The 20,906-nt window shown below is 45.5% G+C and overlaps 1 protein-coding gene across 1 annotated transcript; it reads right to left on the bottom strand.

Annotated features, from left to right (window-relative positions):
* Nucleotides 1–7,023: 7,023 nt before the first annotated feature.
* On the bottom strand, nt 7,024–19,574 carry EDEM1 (ER degradation enhancing alpha-mannosidase like protein 1). Its single transcript, XM_076346706.1, has 12 exons — nt 19,132–19,574; nt 18,975–19,047; nt 15,829–15,932; nt 14,825–14,996; nt 13,457–13,640; nt 12,752–12,926; nt 12,057–12,177; nt 11,426–11,596; nt 10,750–10,823; nt 9,631–9,727; nt 8,701–8,886; nt 7,024–7,810 (listed from the first exon to the last, which is right to left on the bottom strand). The coding sequence occupies exons 1-12, from the start codon at nt 19,539–19,541 to the stop codon at nt 7,721–7,723; spliced, it is 1,857 nt and encodes a 618-aa protein (XP_076202821.1). The 5' UTR covers nt 19,542–19,574; the 3' UTR covers nt 7,024–7,720.
* Nucleotides 19,575–20,906: the final 1,332 nt, after the last annotated feature.

The following is a 20,906-nucleotide window of genomic DNA, read 5'->3' as shown; positions in this document are numbered from 1 at the left end:
GCGTTGCTCCCACACAGCCCGAGAAACGTCCGGAGCTTCCCCGGCTGAGCCGCGGGGTACAGGGCACTGCCTCATGCCCCGCTCCGCAGGTGGCAATACCAAAGCCTCTCATTTCCAGCGTGCCCCATCCCACCAGCCAGCATCTCCATCTCTCACTATCTGGGAGAGCAGCCGCCCAACGCCAGTGACCTGGCAAGCATAGAACTGCCGTCAAAGTGTCGCTGGCTTATTACTGCAGCTTTGCATAGTATCATGCAACCCGCTCTGCCCTGGCAGGCAGCAAAGGACTTCAGCCTGTCAGTCTCCAATCACTGTGCAATCAGGTGCAAAATGCACTGGCTGAGGCTTATATAGTGGGGGAAAAAAAGAGAGGAAAAGAAAGAAAAAAAAAAAAAAAGAAAAAGGCTGGGAAAAAAACCAATCCCAACTCTGTTGGATCTGATTTTTCTTTCACTGAATTATGGATTAATTATTCTTACTACACTCTGCAAAGTACCATACTGCTTAATGACAGCACATTAAAATGGCAAAAAGCCTGTTGATGTGCATAAAATGCAGATCCAGGCTCTGCTGTGTTGTATCAGTGCTGCACTCAGCAGCGGGTATGGAAGCGAAAGGAAAGGAGGAGTAATCATTTGCAAAAAAAAAAAAAAAAAATCTGTAGCTACCGCATAATTTGTTTTTTCATTAAGCAGCATCCGAGAGCAAGGGGATATTTGTTCTATTAAAAATGCTTATTTAAAAACTCCTTTTAGAGTTAATTTTTCCTCCTGAAGGCTGCTTTAAAAATCAATCTCCTCTGTAAAAGAGGAGGAAAAAGCAGTATTTTTTTCTAAACAGAGTTTTGTATTTCATCTGAAGTTAACAAAACACAGCTCCTTGACAAAACCGTATCATGCCAGATTGCTAGCACTACCGTTACATGATGAAGATAACTGATTCATGGTAATTTTCAAGAGCTATTAATGTTAAGAATTACTTATTCCACCAAATGAACATTATAAAAAATTAATAGTATGCAGACTGCCGTTATTGCGAAAGCCTCTGGGCCTTACAGGGCAAGTAATTTCAATTATTCAAAAATATTAATACTTTTTTTTTTTTTTCATTTTTCTAATCTGGTTTTTCACGTTTTTAGAGCACCGGCCTCGAGTGTGCAAATGCCGCTGCGTTTTGTGATCTGCCTCTAAAGATGTGCAACAATGTCCTCCAAGGAGAGGTTTGCCAAGGGAGCCGTCAGTATGATCTCTGCTCTCCCCCCCCAAGGGCAGGGGAGGTCGCTGGGGCGCTCCCAGCCACACTAATTGCTCCTCGTGGGGACTGGAATACGGTGCCGAGCCGCAGCACACTCAGAAAGCTTCTTTACACGTATTTTTCATTTGAAGCGGACGGTGAAATCATTTGAATTTAAGTATCCGCTTGATGAATGCTTACACTGAGGTTGCAGCAGAGGCAGAGACTTCAGACCGATTTACGCTGCAAGACCGGGCTGAGCCGCACGGAGCTGCCTCTCCGGGCGGAGAGAGAGATGGACAAGGAGCGGGTAAGGTCTAAAGTTCCTCCAGCTCCTTCCCCAACCCGGTAAAATCCACACCTGATCAAAAAGCACGGACCGTGGCTGGTCCCAGCTCTCCCAGTTCACCCAGCCACCGCGGCAGCTCCTACCCCCGGTCCGTCGCCCAGCGCCATCGGTAGCGTTCCTGCCTGCGACTTATGCAGCTCGCAGGAGGTCGGTGCCTCTTCACCAGTTACGGGCTGGGACATACAGGTACCTTTTTCACCCTTATTAGCACTACCTAAATAAAAAATGGCTTTACAGAACTTCACAGAGTTACTATTTTAAGAATCAAACCTGCACTCTCCTCCTGGAAAACAGGAGCAACCAACTCTCGTTCCTGCAACGCCAAGCTGTGCTAATGAGGCTACAGCAGCTCTCCCAAGCTGTCATCTTCTATAGCCATGCAAAATTTAAGGCAACAGAAATTGCATTGTCTTGGGGGGGGGAAGAAAAAAAAAAAAAGATGCTTTTCAATATAATCTTTGCAATCAAACGGCCTTCTCATCAGTATAAGTTAAGTGGGGGACAAATAAGGCAGCTTTCTGCGAACGCTTGCTGATCTCTCTTAGGTGAATAAACGATACGAGTGGTGATCAGCGAAACAAAATTTCTCTCTAAAAGAAGCAAGGACAAAGGTAAACGTCTCTAGGAACTAGAAGAGGTGATTTTTCCACACCCGCGGGGAGAAGCACAGCAAGGGAGCGGAGCGGCTGGGATGGGCTGCTGGCAGCTCAGCGCATCTTTGCCTTTCACACTCATCTTTCCTTAACACTTTGCAGCTCCCCCCAGAGGAGAAGCGGTGCTCCACAAAGCTGTGAAACTACATTTTCCGACACTCCACCTTCAAGATATTACTGTTGTCTTGCTGCTATACAACATGCAGAAAACCTTCAAACAGTGGCACAAGAGTGGTCTCTGGTGGAAGCAGATCAGATCTACAGCATTGCCACCAAATGCACAGGAACCCAAGCCAAAGACCTTTGTCCACAGCTACCAGAAGTCACTTCTTTTTAGCCTATGTAATACTAAGTTAGCCTGATACACTACACCCTAAAAAACCCCGAGTTCTCACACATGCTTTTGGACTTTAGATCTTCTATCACATACGGTCTTACCGTACTCAAATCTGCCAGAAAACCAAGAATGGGAAGAGTGGCTTTTCTGAGGTATTTTCTTAAATGTGGACTTAAGAGAAACTGCAAATCAAAACACTCAGTCCCCCTTCAGAGCTGTAACACATTGACCAACCATCTGACAGCAGATAACAACGCAAGACAAAAATAAGGAAAGACAGAAAATAGTAGCTCGGGGCAGCGACACCACTAGTAAATGTGCAACCACAGTGAAAACATTAGAGCTCTGGTTCTTTCCCCAAAATCAGGATTTCAGCCCACTTACGCTTACTTCAGAATTGAGACTTCGAAGTCTGAATCCAGCAAAATAGCATCAGATGGGCAAAAATCTCATCCTCCAAAAATTCAGAGGAACTTTAAAAACATTACAAAACTCCAATCGCTCACGTTCAGTAGACATTTCCTTGTAACTTGGAGTTCGATCAAGACAGACAACAGAAAGTGCCCTGTCAGCTTCAACGGCCTTTGAATCAGGACTACAAAACAGCAAACAACAGAAGAGATAATGTAAATCAAAGAGAAAACAAATCCAGGAGGAAAAAAAAAAAAAATATCAAAGTGATGGTCAGATAGCTTGTTTCCACAACCCTGTTTTTAAACACAGCATGAGCTATTTCCCAGGGTACAGTTATCCATAGACTGGAAAGAGCCCAGCAAGGTTCTCGGTGCAGAATTCCCACCTGCACTAGGTTCTTCACGGACCAACTTGGAGAAAGCGGTATTAGGGAACACCAGCAAGTAGGTCAGTACTTACTTGGGCTCAGCTACCTGCTCACGAGGCCAACACCTCGATGACACCACACTTCATTTCTTCATTCCACGTCAAATCACTGCTTTCAGCGCAGGCTGCCCCTTGAATCATTACGCAGGGAAAGGGAAAGGGGGGTGGAAGAAAGAAGCTTTTTGTTTTGGAGGTGGGGTGGTTTTTTTATTTTCCTGCAGTAAGCAGCCATCCCGTGTTCTAATTAGATGAAAATCCAGCATACACAGCATACATAAGAAGGCATCTCATGTCTAGTAACCACGGCAGATGAAGCTGGCAAGAAAGCCCTCACCAGAGAGTAATCCCTTCTCCAAACCATTAACTTATTTTTGTGTGCTATTGCAAAGATATAGTTGAGAAGTCTCATTTCCCCCAGGGAAAATAAAAGCTATTTCTTGCACATCTCAATTATACGTTCTTGAGCTAACCAGGTCTAAGGCAAAGACAGAGCCGAGTTACCCTTGGAGACAAAGGACTGTTAAGTTCTGGCTGAGGCAGTCTTTTCCTTCCTCCCCAAAATACCCAGCAGTATGCCCAACCTCCAAGAAAGCAGAGCAACGTGGTATTTGCTGTAATAGACAGCAACGCTCTTAACAGCATCAGTTCATGACTAAGGCTGGCTCACAAAAAAAGTGAATGCCCAGCCTACCCTCTTTGGGGCACACAATCAGAGACTTGCATTCTCCACACACAACAAGACTCCCACAGGCACCTGCAGCAGAACTAGAGAACTGACCGGGGACTTTCGGTACTGAAGTCAGAGGTCTTGAGCTCTTCAGATGGGCCAAGTCACGGAGAACTTGAATGACAGCCACAAATCTGCTTGAACACAGACTTCAGATATGTTTTCCTTTACTCACCCCTACTCCCCGGTCACCCTCAACTGCTGAAGTTTTCCTGCCTGGAGAATGGCAAAGATCAGGTATACACAGCTCAAATTCATCTTTTCCCTGCGTTTGGGAGATCACCTGCAAGCTTCATGATGGCCTTACAAGAACCACACTATAAGAAAAACACACACAAAAGCGGTCAAATACACCATTTTTAATGCAGATTTGTAAAATTTAAGCTCAGTTTTGAAAGTTCAGGACATTTCATGAAAGAGCATTTGGTCCTCTTAAAAATTTCCCACCCCCAATTAAATACTTTATGGAAAAAAAAAAAAAACAATTAAGCATACATTGTATTTTTAATTAGGAAAAATTTATATTGCACATTATACCAAGAAATACAAAAGTCTGTTTCAGCAAGTTATTCCAGCAGTGTTATCAATTTCATTTTGATATCATTGACTTATACACAAGTTTTAATTTTAGTGCATAACGTGCCCTGTCATTACAGAGTAAAAATGTATCAAAGCATTTTTAAAACAAAGAGGAAGAAAAATTGGCTCCTTAAAGAATACAAAACCTTTTACCACATAGTCAGCACCAGTCTCCTTGTAGACAAAAGCCATTCCTATGGGAAGATGACTGTCAGATCACCTTGGCAACACAAGTTTCAATGCAGTTTCCAACGAGAAGCTGACCATATACTATTTGGCACTGTAACTACCGGTCCAAGTCACTCAGGGCTGAAAGGCTGCAATACCTGCCCATACCGCTCCCATTCTACAGCCACCTCTCGCTCTATTTCTGGCAATACACAAGAGGGAAAAGCACAGTGGCAGAACAGTTGTGCAACTTCATTATAGTCGTGCAATTCTCTGAGGAAAACTCTGAAACAGATTTCTGCGCGTAACACTTGGCTGGAACCCCTAGCAGGGTTCAGGTGCTTCAGAAGGCACGAAACACTGAGAGGCAATTGCAAGGTATATAACGCACGTTCGGAGAGCTAAACTGCCAGGCAGGGAAAAATCACTACCAGAAGCAGGCACCGACACGCCCAGGGCAATGTCCGTCCTGGCATCTGCTGCGCCATGATTTTAAGTGGCCAGTTGTGGAATGCTGCGTTCGGCTTCCACGCTGCCAAGCGCTCCTCCTCTCAGAGCTACAATCAGAAGATCTGGCCCGGTAGCAGCGTTTCAGAAAGTCCGGACGTTTTTCCTTTCTGCCTCCCTCGGTCGGCAGAAAGCACTCCCTTTACGCATCCTCCTGCGCTTCTTTACATGTTTACAAACTGAAGCATACCGGCATGCCCAGGCAACGTTTACTGGTTAAGAAGCTATACCTTGAACCTCTCCCAATACCTCTTTGGATCGTAACACTTGGATCAATTTATGTTTTGCTTTGAAATAGGCAACTAAGACATTCCAGTAATAGGTTTGCAAAGCCAATTCTACAGGGGTTGGAATTGCCAGCTGCCTCAAATATCAAGGCAACCGATTCTATTGCAGTGTTTTGGAAAATCTTAACATACTTCCCTCTCTCCTCTCCAACCCTCCCCCCCCTTAAAACACACACAGTAAGACTAAGAAGACAGGATTTTTTTTTTTTTTTTTTTTTGCCTGAATACAAGATCCAACTATCATGGAATAGAAGATTCTACAACAAAGTCCCTGAGATGCATCTGTATACTAAAAGATTCAAACAATAACCTCTTCAGCACTAACTTCATATTTATTAGAAATGTTTTGAGTTGCAACACATGGTTTATGAAAACCAATGTTGTTATAAGAAGGTGAAAATACAGCAGATCAAGTTTGCCCTTATATTTAAGCCTTAATTTAAAAATAATTAACCCAACAGTAACATTCAACTACTTCAACTGTAGTCAAAAGTAAAAAGCATGTAAGAAATGGGGAGCCATTGGGGGAAAAAAAAAAACCCACAACAAACTCTTAGAGTAAGTGGTTTTGGCCTCAGCTTGTTTTCATCCCTCAACAGCCCTGCCTGAATTTAACTGCTTTCTTCCTGAAAGCTCACAGACAGTTATTCCTCAAACATATCTGAGCTGTATTTCAAGATGGTGGGATGAAGCAACAGCGTTTTTTCACCATCCCTCACTGGAACCAAAAGGCACAACTTACGGGTACAGTTCAGCACTACAGTCAGCATCACTAGCTGCCGCAGCCGTGGCCCCGTTACGACGGCATGTACCAAACTGTCGTGTGGCAGAGGGAAGTTAGCACGCTGCCGGCTCAGACCTCTTACGAACGCCATTCCCAGGGCGAGGCAGCGGCAGCCCCGTCACTAACTAAACCGACACCGAGAATACATCCAGCCCACAAGTACTCTCTGGGGTGGGCACAAGCAGTTGATATTCTTCCAGTATCTTTAAGAAAAAAAGAAGTCATCTCATAGGTAAGTTACTTTTTAAGTTACTTTGGGATCCGCTGTATTTTGCGGCCAGCTAATCAGAAATACTTTATCCACCTTCCCAAGCAAGCTCAGTTTTTCCTACTAGTGAAGAAAACTTAAGGCACTAACATATTAATGCTGTCAGGAATGTGAAATAGTTTGTTCTTCATGTATTGTTATACCAGTTCTTAGCAGCATCTCTCCTAAAAAGGCACTAGATACATGGCAAACAACAAAACTTTTGGAACTTCTGCTCAGCTAAGCTAAAGTTAGCTGCTTGACAGCTGAGTGGCTTTGCAATTTCCCCTTCCCTCCCACCCATTCCCTTACAAAAAAAGGCACCTGATTTGTTTTATTACTGGTTTCTGTAGCCACAGGCTCTTGTGACTGTGCAGTTCTATACAACTGTGTATATGAGGGTATCATGACTATACTGATAGCTTCTTATATGATCAGGAGTTATCTTTTCAAGATACTATTCTAGATACAGCGTTTTTGTTTCAGCAAAACCCATTACCAGTGGGTTCCTACCTGAGTAGTACTTAAGGTTGTGTATTGCTAGTCAGAATAATTCAATGATTAAACTTGGTGTAAGAAATTGCACTTTCCCATTCCTTCCCCAATCCCAAGATCATTTCAAATTAAATACTAGACCCTTTTCTAAAGGGACATTTGTAATACAGCTACAAAGAGGTAGCTAAGTGGCACACGCCAATTTTCTTTTCTTTTTCTTTTTTTTTTTTTCTTTTTTAAGTATATTCAGCCTTCATTTGCAACAACATTTTTCATAGGAAGTCTTAAAACAAGAAATCTCTATTCAGGTGGCACACGGAGTTACCGCAGTTCAGAAGACAGAACTCGTAAGAGAACTTGGATCTCCCTTCATCTCCGTAATTGAAAACTAACAAGCACGGGTATACCCAAGTGACTCAGCGTATGCAGGTGCGTAGCTGAAGAGGAGAGGAATGTCTACAGCCAAATCCCATGCTCCTCCTGACGTATGATAAAAGTTACTCTGAAGAACCATTCAGATCAAGCCCACCATTTGATCAATCTGTCTCATGTAGTTACTCTTCAATGGCAGTAAGTATCTCCTCTCGTCAGGAACCCTGTTACACTGTTAACAAAATGAGAATATTTTTAAGAACTCAAATACAAAAACAGGCAATCCCACACCCTCTGTAATCTAGCAGGCGTTTCAGCATCAGCAACCACAGATTTCCTCCCAGTACAGAAAATTGTACCCAATAGCACTTTTGGTCCCGACTCTCCTTCGCTCTTTGCAAACTTACAGCACAAACCACATAAATGAACAGCAAGTGTTTCCCTAGTGCAGGCTGCAAGCTTCCAAATACACGCCAAACTACTGCAGCTTGTTATTCAACTGAGACTTCCTTCACTATGACAACTGTGAATGTGTTTTAAAATAATGCTCTTTTTCTGCAGGACTGGGGGGAGGAGGAAAGAAACCACGCTAGAACCTACTAGCAGAGATTTTTTTTTTTTTCTAAATTGTTCTGTATTAAAAACATATCTATTTTGGTTGGTGATAGGCACTGGATCCATAGCTCTGTACTCAGTTGATGCCTAGCTAAGAAAGGTCACCTTTACATGTCTCAAAACCATTCTGAGGAAAAAAAGCCCTGTTTAAATGACGCTCTGCTTTTCTCTTTCCCCATCACAGCAACACTGGAAGATTTTAAGGGCAAAGAAAAGGGGAAGGGAAAAATAACTGGAAATAAATTAACAAACTAATTGCTGCAAAATACTTAAAAGGGGACAGGTTTCACCCTCAACATAACAACTCTCACATTATCCTAATCCATTCATTCCACTACTGAAAGTGTTTTTCACAAGGGAGCTTCTCAGATAGTTGACACTCATAAAGGAAACACTGCAGAGCCCTAAAGTAACACTTCCAAACGGCTCTTTTTCTACTGCCTAACCCAGTTCAGCATACATCCCTTCTCCAGCAACACAGCCAGGAACGCTCTGTGTATTCCTTACATTAGAACTGAAGTTGACTGCCTTTAATTCGTTAGGTTTAATTTTATCTGCGCTGTCCTCTTCTCCAGGGAGGATGTCTTGCCACAGTGAGTTACGGAAACGTTCATCCACAGACACAACATGTCCCTCAGTAGTAAACATATACTTATTTCCAGATTTATGCAGTGGATTCTCTTCATCAAACAACTAAACGAGATGAGAGAGACAGCTATAGTATGGGTGCAACATTCTTCATGTCCCATCAACAATAAGTTAAAACGCACGCACTCACGCATTTGAAGGATCACACAAAAAGCATACCTTTTAGTGCTAAATGGGTAACTACTCTTAGAGCAAATGGAAATAAATAGTTTTAATGCAAGGGATTTATTTTAACAGTTAAAAGAGGAGAGCAAAAGAAAAACTTCGCACACAACTTAAACTGCCCTTATTTTTCTAAGCTGCACTATGCAGGCATTTCCAGGCTGGCATCCACTGTTCCCATTCAGTCATACATTTATTTGGTTTTCTAGACTAAAGGAGATTGAGGACAGTAGCTTAAGCAGTGTTGGCTCAAATGCTTTCTCCTGTGACTGCCAAAGCCTGATGGGGAGAAATCGGAGGCTGCTGTGAGGCAGGCAAAATGGCTACAAGCAGTAATTTAGCTCAGAGCTGAGCAGCAGCTTCCTTCAGTCTTGCTTCCTCTCCTTTCCAGCTCCCCCCCAAAAGAGCTGCCAGCTCTCCAGCCAGCAGCTGCCCAAACCTCCAAGATTAGGGCAGGGGCAAAGAAAGAAGAGCAGCGCATTCTCTGATACACTCTGATACCTAAACCCCTCTCTTCCCCAGGGCGCAGCACAGGTTCTAATTAACAATGTCCTGCCTCCTCGCTGTGCCATGTCTGTGCACAGCGCATGCAAGAGAGTATCTTTGAAATGAAGAACATATACGTACCAGGTACAAATATTTACATGTTTCACTGAGAAAAAAGCTCTCCATTCTATCTTCCTTTGTCTTCTCTACAACGTGGTGTAATGTGGCATAGCCACACCTGCAAGATTTAAGATTAGTTTGGGTTTAGCTCCCACGCATTCTGATCTCGAAGCGCTCCCTAGATATTCCTTAACTTCAGACCATTCCAACTGTCACTAGGGGTGAAGTTAAAAATGAAACAAGTCTCTCTTACAAGTAAGCACTGATTATTGGTCTCTGGTATTCTGATGAGACTGTAATCGTTGACCCTGTGGTTCACCTATTCCATCGTGCAGATTTGTTAAGAGTTTCTCAAAGAAGCAAGATACTCCCAAGGCACCCCGCACAAAACAGGCCATTTCCCCATAACGAGCACCTGAGAAACCCAGGTCTGGCAGCCTGGTCTCATGCAAAGGTTTCTTCCCAAGCTACCTACTCTTCCCTCCCACCAACACTTAACAAATGACGAAGCTGCAAGCTGTCACACAGTGCACTCGTAATTCTTTCAGCCAAGCCCCTACACAGCATCTGAATCCCACTTAACCGCAGAATGGCGCAGTTTTATACTGTCCTATGCTTAGTACAGACTCGTCTACAAAATCAGTAAATGCCAATAGTTGAATAAAAATTCGCTATCTTCCCTCTGAGTCTTGCAAAAAGTTCAGATACTCAGTATTACAGTCAGGATTCACTGTTACTGTCTTGAGACGAAAGCTGATATGCAACAGCATCTATCTTAGAGGCCATCCCTCCAGTTCAGTTAAACGCCACGGGCCCATGAGGTTAGAAATATTTTTGCAGAATCCATAGAAAAAAAAAACCCACACCTACTAATTTTACCAGTTTTTAGCAACTGATCATCAACAATGCATTTTGAAAGGCAGTTATAACATTCTGAAGGCATAAAGTTGTCACTGGACTATAATTTCATTTTCAGATGAAAAAGAAATAATTGCTCAATAAATAAATCATCACTTGTGGCTTTCATGGAGGGTTGGGTTTTCTGGTTTACCTACATTTGGCAGATTGGATTCTATATATTTACATAATAAAATATACGTATATAGCTGTGAGAGAAGACAAAGAACATTGAAGACTGACTTTGCTTTTGTATATTTTTCCAAACTCTGCAGAATATCCATTCCCACATGAAGGTAAAATGGGTTCTTTGTGGCCTAATAAGGAAGACAGACAAGAGTTAGAGTCAGCAATTTCAAAATCTTGTAAAAATAACACAACAAAGGCCTAGTAGTATCAGATTCTCGTGTATTACAGTAAACTTCTCTTTATAGGAACACGACTTAGATTACTCTGTGCAAGCTTCTCACATTTGCTTTAGTGCAAATCCTAATAAAACCTGTACTAAATTCAAACTCTGATAGCTTTCTTGAAGCCAGAAAGTTATTCTACTGTACCTTCTGCCAGTTGGAGACTGTGCCTAGACAATATAGCAAGGAAAGCTATTACATTTACTTCAGCAATTTCTATTAAGAAGTCACAGGTCTCTACCTTGTAAAAATCTGCCAGCTATTTTTTGAAAACGTTTAGTCTCATTTTTGTCTGTCTTATGAAAAAGGCTATTTTTTTTTTTAAGCAAACAACATAGCAACTACACTGCGTAACAATCTAGTGCCTAAACAGAGACCTCCGTCTAAGAACAGGCAGGTCCAGAGGCACCAGGTTTTAGCAGGCCAGAGGCTAGGGGAAGAAAAAGTGACTTTCTGATAGAAGCTATTTTTGCCGAAATATGAGCTGTAAGCTCAGAAAAGTCAAGTACCTGATAAAGAAGGTATGTGGATTCCACTAACTCTGGCCTCAGGGGATAAAAGGGAACATCCGGTGCTTGCAATTGCCAGTTGTATCTTTCTGGGAGAGCTCCGTATCGTTTCCATATGGCATAATAAAAAGCATGGAGACAAATAGCATCTTCCACGTCTCCTATCAACACCTAGGCATAACAACAGCCGTAAACATGCACGCTTAATACCGCAAGCCAGCAAATTGCTTTCCGCTCCATGTAAGAACATGCCATATAATAAAACACACCCCTCATAAGGAGAGACAAAAAAAAACCCCAACCCCCCCCCAAAAAAGCGAATGTATTAATTCCTTCGCACGAAAAGCTTTAGCGGAGCTCAGCCTCACAGCATGGTATACAAATACTGAGGTTACACGAGAAAAGTTAAAAGTATCTCAAATCTAGTAGGCCAGGCCCTCCAATACTGTTATACTGATGCAGAAGCTGAACCGCCCTAAGACTCTCTTACCAGAGCAGCCAGATGTAAACCCACAGGTTGAAGCTCATCTCAGAAGAGATGCTTAGACTCGTTCACAGCCTAGGATTAGAATGAGCCTTTCTCTACACCCCTTTACTGTGTCATTTTGTCTTTAACAGAATGAAAGCTTACCTGTAGTCCAGGAAAAAAGGCTTGCAAAGAGTCAATCCACGTGTTCATCAGCTGTCCTGTGAACATGTTTACGTTAACGTACAGAGGAGGGTCACCTTCACCTTCATTGCAAGCTTCTCGACTGCCAAGTAACAATAAGCATGTGTAAATATTCACTATTTTAGAAGAACGCAATGCACGTTTCATTTCACAGCACTGCCACCAGCAAAGAGAATGAGCCACAGATTTGTCGTGCTAGGCTCAAAGCCGCTTCGAAAAGAACCAAAACGCCAGTCATGCTCTCAGAAAAATTAATTCATAAAGGTATGTACACCATATCCTAAAGTTATGCCAGCAGAATCTCTACCAAAAAGTCACGCTAGGTAAGATCAGGCCTTAAGAAGTACTAAACCAGCCAATTTAATACATTTCCCTCGCAGTTTTACAGCCTTCTCTCCGCCTAACGTTTACTAACTTGGACGGTAACCAGTTTAGCTTCTTTGCACCAATAATGCTATACAGATCAGTTGACTAAGAAGTGAAGGGAACGTTAAAATTTATTTCCACGGTCACTACCACGGAAATAAGATTTTGTTTTTTAAAGAAAAAAGAGAACACAGATTTTCTAGAGCATGACACAAAACACTATACAATCTCTTATATCTTGCTGGAGTACTCATCGCTTAAGGAATCGATACTCATATGAAACAACATACCCTCTTCTTAAGTGGTTCTGAATGTTCCGATAAGCATCATTGAACATATCCAAGTCTTCCTTTTCTCCAAAGAGGATGTAAGACTTCAGAAGGTATTCATAGAATGAATCCGACCCTGCTCCCAATCCACTTTGCTTTCCGACCCAATGACCAGTTTGAATATTCACAACATTTCCTTTCAGAACAGACAAAAAGTTTAGACTAAAGCTGCCAAGTACATCAGAGAAAAATAATCAAGAACCAGAACTTAGAAATATTACGTCTTCGAAAAGTCTTAAGGAGGAATGATCAAAGATCACTATCAAAATAAAGTGTTACAGTGCATTCATCCAAGGAACTAGCACACACATGCAGTTGTTTTAAGTACTTTTAGTCATCTGCCAATCTAAACTATATTAACGGGGATACAAATGCAAGAACTTCAGTCTCATTTCCCAGTTACATGAAAAATCTGTCCTTGGAAACCTGTGCCCTAAGAAGTAATACAGATGCTCCATTTTTCTTACGAAATTACAAAGTGCCATTTGGTCAACACGAACCATGAGTACGCAAGGAGAGCATGACTTAACAGCTACAGAGGAAGCAGATCAACAGAGTTTACGATACATGAAAGAAACCTGTGGCATGATGGCATTCTGCTACAGGAGACTGAGGTAGGTTGAAACATGGAGCCAGTCAATATAGCATCACCTCAGAGGAGATTACCTAGCAGTCCGGTGTTATTGCTCCTGAGACTCCAGAGTGCTTTGACAGCCCTCCTGGCCACCCATTCAAACGTGGAATCGCCAAGCAGCCTGCTAAGGATGCCAAACTCCACCAGCAAAGAACCGGCTCCTGCAGTACAAGTTTCATTATTGCTGTCTGGAGGTACCCCCTTCTTCAGATTGACCTGTGAAGCAGGCAGAGAGAGCGCTAACAGCAAGAAGGCAGGCTGCACCTCATACAGCTGTGCTCTCATCTGCAGTCTTATATTTATTATAAAGCCTTTTTATTAGTTTCTGCAATACGTAGCGTGCAATGTGTGTATAGTTAGAAAGCCAGCATATCGCTGCTTGGTCAAGAAGCTTTCCTGAAGAACTCCTGCAATTCATCTTCCAGCTTTATAACATCATGCTCAAGGTGGGCAACCCTTATTTTGCTACTCTTATACTTGTTAATCCTTCCAAATTTCAGTCCACTTCTCCACCATTTCTACTAAACATTCAGGTTCTTCCAAGGGTGATGCAAGTACTGCTTCCTCTCAGTTAGTACTCTTGAAATCAAGAGTGTCCTCAGGGAATGCTCCTCAACTTCCCCGCAGAACAAAATGCTGAAGGGAAGTTACACCACCCTTCAACCGCCTCACCAGACTCCGAACAGAAGTGAGAGTTCATGTTTCTACAGCCTGACAGGTCTGGAGGAAAAGCAGTGCTGCCGTCCCCAGAAATTAATAGTCAGGCAAGTGCTAATTAGTTTTACAGTTTAGAGTTGTTCCACTAGAACTGACATCCTTCTCCTTGCAAACTGCATCTGCTTAAAACAAGAGGACGCAGTATTCAAGAATACTGCAGTATTCTTGAGTACTCACTGAGCAGTATTCAAGAAAATTACAAATTCCAAGCTCAGTATGACAAATGGTTTAGATGAGTTTTATCTTATCACAATTATCTCAGTACCAAGTCACCAATAAAGTCACCTTCCTAGGCTATTTGCCTTTACAGTATTTCTTGTTAACCTTCTTAATGACGGCATTGTTTGTTGCTGCGTGATATATAGGAAGAAAGCGTGGGGCAGGGCACGTTCCAGCCAAACAGCATGGAAACAGATGACTACTGACCCGTACGAACAATATATACAGAGTGAAAAAACAGCCTAAAGAAAACATTTACTAGACATAAGGAGCAACTTATATGTCGTCCATATCACCATAACTTAGCGCAGTTTTCCCCCCACGCCATTTTAATGTAACTTAGAGCAGGTTCAATACCCCAAGTGCACATATAAAGGCACACACAGGGTACAGAATTCGAGTTGTAGGACAGGTGAATTACTACTTTTAGATTATTTCCCCACTGCGTTGGTGTGCTCACTTACCCGAGGATATGGAATTCCAGTTTTGGTGTTCTCAAAGGCTGGAAGTAGTCTCACTGCTAGGTCATGAGCCATATGCAACAGCTCATTGTCATAATCCTTAATGGTCATATCACCAAAAGGCTGTTTGGTATCTGTAATTATTATGTGGGCAGAAAGCAGGCTTCCCAAAACCCTGTGGGAAAAGGAAAAGATCTTCAGTTTTTAAATCTGATCTGAACCTAGTTCTTCAGCTAAACCCTTACCAGTACCATGTTTAACAGAAGTATTACTCTGTGCACCTTACAGGCACTACAGAAAGAGATCTGCTTTTTCCCCACCAGTAGTGAAAACATCTGGAAGTCATGTTGCTTGTCAGCCACAGTAATCCCAAAATCCAGTTCTGCAAAATTTACCTAACCCAGTAGCTCCTTACAACATACCAAGTCTATTGATGAGTGAAGACCTCCTTGCCCCTGCAAATGGCAGCAAGGTTGTTACATAAACTCAGAAAAAAAGAAAGCCTAGCCAAGTTAAGCAGCAATTGAATAAACACTGTTTAAGACATTCAGGAAATGAAGCCATTTAAAATCAGACAGTATCTTAAACTCATCTCCAAGACAGACAGGCCTGTTTTTCATCTAAAACGAAAGCGAAAGCAAGCAGAAGGTCCATGGAAGAAAACCAAAACGCGGAAAACCTGTCAGCAGGGTTGTTTGCTGTGCACAGATCCGAGTCTCCACTGCAAGAGCGACAACAAAAAAGTAGCAGTCTGCAAGCCAAACACAGTTGAGACTACCGTTGTATCACTGCTTCAAGTCACATGTGACTCATTAAAATTGTTTTAATTATGAAAGGATGGAATATTTTCATAAAAGGTTAAAACACAACTTACTCAAGGAACAATTATGGAATAAAGCCTACCAAAGACATCCTTATCAATGATTTTACTTTGGTTCTCCCGTATATGCACACCAAGTCTTTAACCTTGTTACTGTTTTAAAGACAGAAACTTAAGAACGACATACCTGATTGTTGCCTCAAAAACTTGGACCGTTGAGTCTTTATCAAATGAAACCGTCTCGATCACCAGCTTCACTGCTTTCTGGAATTCTGAGGAGTTTCCCATTACCTTTTACATAAAAACAAAGCTATTTTGTCTAATTGTTGCTTCAGAAGAGGGTTGGGGAAAAGAACGGCAAGTTCACATTTTAGACCAACGGTCATATTAACTAGATACAGAACAGAGTACTTCAAGCTCCTGCTAAAAAGACTTTCCGGAAAGTTACCCATCCTACTGACATGTAAAAGTGCATTTTTTAAAAAGTATGTTAAAACAGGGAAATCCACAAAGATATATTTTTGTCTGTTTTACTAATCTATGCACTCATGTATTCTTCCACCCCAACATCAGCCTTCTGGGTGATCTCTTAGAGCAGGAGTCTAAAAACCTCTTAAGATGTAGCGCACTGAGTGTTTTAACTGCTTAAACTATCAGTTTAAGAGCTAAGTTTAGCTTAAAAGGTAACACAACTTGCAGAACAATGAAGTCTGATTTGACATTTATTTGACCAGCGGAGTCCAACCTTTCGGGCTTTTGACTCCACACTGCACGCCATGCCCAGGAGTTCCCTCACGCCAGTTTTCCATAGGCATACCTTAGCACTTGATTTCCACTATATCCAGAGACAGACGTAAATTCAGCCCCAGCTTCAGGGAAGCAGGAACGTGGACGGAAAACACAGGTTCCCGCTTCCATAAGTTCACGATAAGGCTGGGAGTACAGGGAACCTACCTAGCTCTTTAACCATCAAAGCACCATGTGCCAGCCAGCCTGCTCTTTCCATTACCCAGACCTAGTGGGAAAGCATTCACGTGCTTGATCTGAGCGGATGAAGAGCAACATAGGCCTTCTCTGTGCAGAAGCTTCTGAAACACAGGAGAGTCTAGGAACCAGAAGTTTTGTATTCGAGGGAAAAAAAAGTTATGTACTGCCCCAAAAGGTATGGATAGGACACTGAGCCACTGCTGAACGAGGACAGGAAGGCAACTGTTTAGCCATCACACCATCAGCCACGCAGCACGGATCCCTAACTGCTGTTTCAGTTAAAACCAACGTTTTCCTCACTTCCTGCTTTCAGCCCTGTTCATCGCTGCCGCGTTCGGTTACACAGCTGAGACCTCCTCAGCACAGAGCTGCGATTCCCTGTTCGCAGCGGGAAGTACTTTACACAACCTGAAGCACGCATACAGTCCTTGCACACACCACCTTCTGCACAGGAGGAGAGAAACGCACCACAGATCCAGTGCGTCGGGGGGCCCTGACACTCCAGAAGGCCAAGAATCTGCCCTGGCTGCAAAAATGAGACTCTGAAACCTAAGGGGGTTTCTAAATACGCACAAGGAGTTCAAGGAAGAGGCTCTTCTCCATGATACCGTACTACTAACATAAAACTGAGTTGCTTCTCACGTTATCTTCAAATTTTAACAAACAGAAATGCATATGATAGTCTATTTCAGCAGGCGAGAAGCAGCTTTACAGCTTTTCCCCTCCTTCCTTTCACCGCTCTTCATACAGACTTACGTGTCAGTCAGGCCGTCTCTGCCAAGCGAAACAATCAGAGCTCTTTCAGTCATCTTGAATAAGATGAACTCTCTTCCTGACACATCTCTCCGCAACCCATGCAGATTCCAGCTCAAATCCACCCTTCCTGAACACCAGAGTACGGCCATATTCCAAAAGAGATCTCACCTGAGCCTCGGGGAAGATCATCTCCAAAATTTCCTCCGCCTCTTCTGGAAATCTCTCCTGATACACCCCCACGTACTCCTGCCCTTCCCTGCCTGTGTAACGCTGCTAGCTCGTGATCCAGCTGTTAGCAAGTATACACCCAGCAGCTTCTCCTCAGAAGTGAAGGATTTAATAACCTCTCACTTACAAAATATTACACCCTTCTACTTCATATCGCTGAACTTCATTACAATTTTTAATTGGATCCTCACGATGCCATCTCACCTTCTCTTCCATCTTAAGAATTGATCTCTATTTCTGTCAGCAACTCTGCATGAAACATTAGCACTTTTTGCATTAACAGCATTAACACACAGAGGCTAAACAGCATTTGCCCCACGGCAGGTCCTTAGAAAACACCGTGCAGTAACTCCCTCCAGTGCAAAACTTCCTGTTGCCATCTTCCTTCAACTTCTCACCAAGTTTCTCTACCAAGTACCCCTCTTCCTCAGCTCCACTAGCTTTTTTTTTAAATTATTTTTAAACACAGAGCTGATTCAAGATATCAGAACTACTGTTGTTATAAGTTCAACCTCTGAGCAAGGGACAAGATCAGTGTTGTTCAGTACCAGGGCAGAAGAACCCAGCAAGACCCATCTTCAAGAGAACGCTGAATAAATTAATGCTGTACTACATCCTCATGTCCCCCATTAACTCCTTCCTTCAAAGTCCGTTCCAGCAGCCTGCCTGCTGCCAAGGAGACAGCCCGTGACCACGCTCCCAGCTCAATCCAACCATCCCGCAACCGAGACCTGCACCTCCACAGCCCTCCTAAACGCAGCTCTGAGCCCGACAGCGAGCTTTGACTCCCGGTTTCCCGCACCAGGGTTGGGAATAAACCAGCCGGTGAATGGCAACAGGCGCCCGTTTCGCTGCTAACGGCCGGACTAACAGAACAGAGCAAGCGAGAGCCGTGCGTGTCCAGGAGCATCTGGGGTTGAGCATCTCTCAAAGCCTCGCGTCAACCGACGTCAGCCTTTCGGACGTTAACGTCCGTGTCCTGCTAAGACGCCGCCTTCAGAGTTTAATCAGCAGAAGAACCTCTCTCTGGCGACACACCCCAGCTACGTTAACGTACCTTCAAACTCATTTGCAAAATTCGGTTTGCTCATGCCGGCTGCCGACGCGAACCTCCCCAGCTTCCCTCCCGATTAAACCTAACGGGGCGACGCGGCAACTCCGCACCCCACCACCGCCCCCCCCCCCCCCGTCCAGCAAAGCGGGGCCACCGCAGCCGGACGGATCCACGTCCCCCTCGCAGCACCGCCGATCGTGAAGCTCAGCCGGGGTGCGGCGGGCGCCCCGCGGCCCGGGCAGGTTTCGGAGCCCCCCCCACCACCCCCACCCCGGGCCGTCTGCCCCGGGGCCCCGCCGGGGACTCACCGCCAGCGTGTCCAGCGCGTCGATCAGCGTCAGCGAGTAGTTTCCCAGCACGTCGTTGATGTTGAGGTTGGAGCTGGAAGAGGAGAGACGAGCGTCAGGCCCCGCCGCGACCGGGCCCGGCCGCACCCCACCCCCCCCACCGCCCCCGGCGACTCACGGGTCGTGGCGGTCGGGGCCGCGGCCGCGGCAGTGGAGGGGGTCGAGCTCGTCCCGCGGGAAGGCGTGCCGCATGTAGCTGTCGTAGCCGAAGACGAACATGCCGCGGGCGGCGTCGCGCAGCCGGGCCCGCAGCTGCGGGGGGAAGGCGCCGCTGTACCGCCGCTCGTACTCGTCGACCCCCGCCGCACCCCCCGCGCCGCCGCCCCGCCGCAGCAGCGAGCCCCAGTGCGAGGAGCCGGGGCCGGCGGCGGCGCCGGGCGGGCCGAGGGCGGCGGGCGGCGGCGGGAAGGGGAAGGGGAAGCGGCGGCGCAGGCAGAGGCCGGGCGCCAGCGCGGGCAGCAGCGCCAGCAGCGCCTGCAGCCCCAGCCTCAGCAGCAGCAGCCCCAGCACCAGCGACCGCCATTGCATGGTCGCCCGCGCGCCGCGCGCATAGTTTAAAGGGGGCGTCCGCTCCCCCGCCCGCTCGACAAGCCCCCGCCCCGCTCCTCCGCGCCGCGTCTCCTTTAACAGCGGAAGGGAAACGCGGAGGGCGGCCGGCACAGGGCCCGCCCCGCCCTGCTCCTATTGGCCGAGCCGATCCGGAGGCGGGACCAGCCGTCGGTCATAGGGCGCGCGGCGACGCCACTCAAGGGCCGAGCCCCCGACGGGCCTTAAAGGGCCGCGGCGCGGAGGGTGCCCAGGGCTGTCGTGGCACGGCCCGCGGGCGGGACGTCGAGAGGCGGCGGCGGCCCCGCCCGGGCGAAGGGGCCAGGCCTAGGGCCGGGTCTGTATCTAAGCCGGGCCTGGCACCCGCGAGCTCAGCAGGCACCCCTCAGGGAGGGCGAGGAACAAGAGTTTTTCCGAAGAAAAACGCGTTCAAGTAAACTTCGTCATCCGTCCCTCCTGCTGCGAGCACAGCCCAGGCCCGCTCACCCCACCGACGGCACCGCTGCGACCGGCGGCGAGGAAACACGGCTGAGGAGCGATCCTCCGTGCCGAGGGGAGGGCGAGCTTCCCTCCCCGGCTGGGGGGGGGGGGGGGGGGGGGGAGGCCCGGCAGCTCAGGGGAAGCCGTGCCCCGCTCTTGGGCCAGGAAAGCGGGGGGGGGGGGGGGGGAGATGGACGCGGGGCTGCCCTTCGCCCAGCGGCAGAGCCGGCCGCTGAACCCCCTCCCAGGGCGAGATGGGAAAGGGAGCAGCGCCGAGCACATGGCGAGCCAGCCTGCGATGCGGCGCCGGGGGAGAGCACAGAACAAGCTCCAAGGCAGCTGGAGTTTTCAGAAAGCAGCAGAAATAGAAAAGCTGACAAAAGCCACTCGCCAATTGTAGAAATGAAAGTGAAAAGAGAGTCGGGCAGTGCTGGTAAAAACAAAACCCCTCCAAGACAGCCAAAAGAACAGAAGAGTCAATAAACTGCAGCTGGGGGGAGGTAAAGAGGAGACACACCTCTCCGAGCCACCCCAGAAACCTTAACAGCATCACTAGTAACTGTGGTTTTAAGCGTGACTTGCTTTATCGCCGAACTAAGGACTGGTGTTCACTCCAGCGTTGCATCCTTTTAGCGAGGAACTGCATGATTCATTAGGAAGAAATTTGATAGAAATAAAATGAAAAAAAAAATTTTTCAAGACTTATCACGCATAGACAGACAACCAGACAATAATGATTTGTCTTCAGCCTGTATTTTATACTTTCTATTTCAGAAGTCAGATCTTGCTCTTTGTTTTCCATTCATTGCAACAGAAACAGTAGAACAAATAAATCTTAAAAAAAAAAATAAATAATCACAGTTCGGT

This window comes from Aptenodytes patagonicus, chromosome 8 (genome assembly GCF_965638725.1).
Source record: "Aptenodytes patagonicus chromosome 8, bAptPat1.pri.cur, whole genome shotgun sequence".
NCBI classification, from domain to species: domain Eukaryota; kingdom Metazoa; phylum Chordata; class Aves; order Sphenisciformes; family Spheniscidae; genus Aptenodytes; species Aptenodytes patagonicus.
The sequence above is the reverse complement of the archived record's forward strand: the minus strand, read 5'-3'. Positions and strand labels throughout refer to the sequence as shown.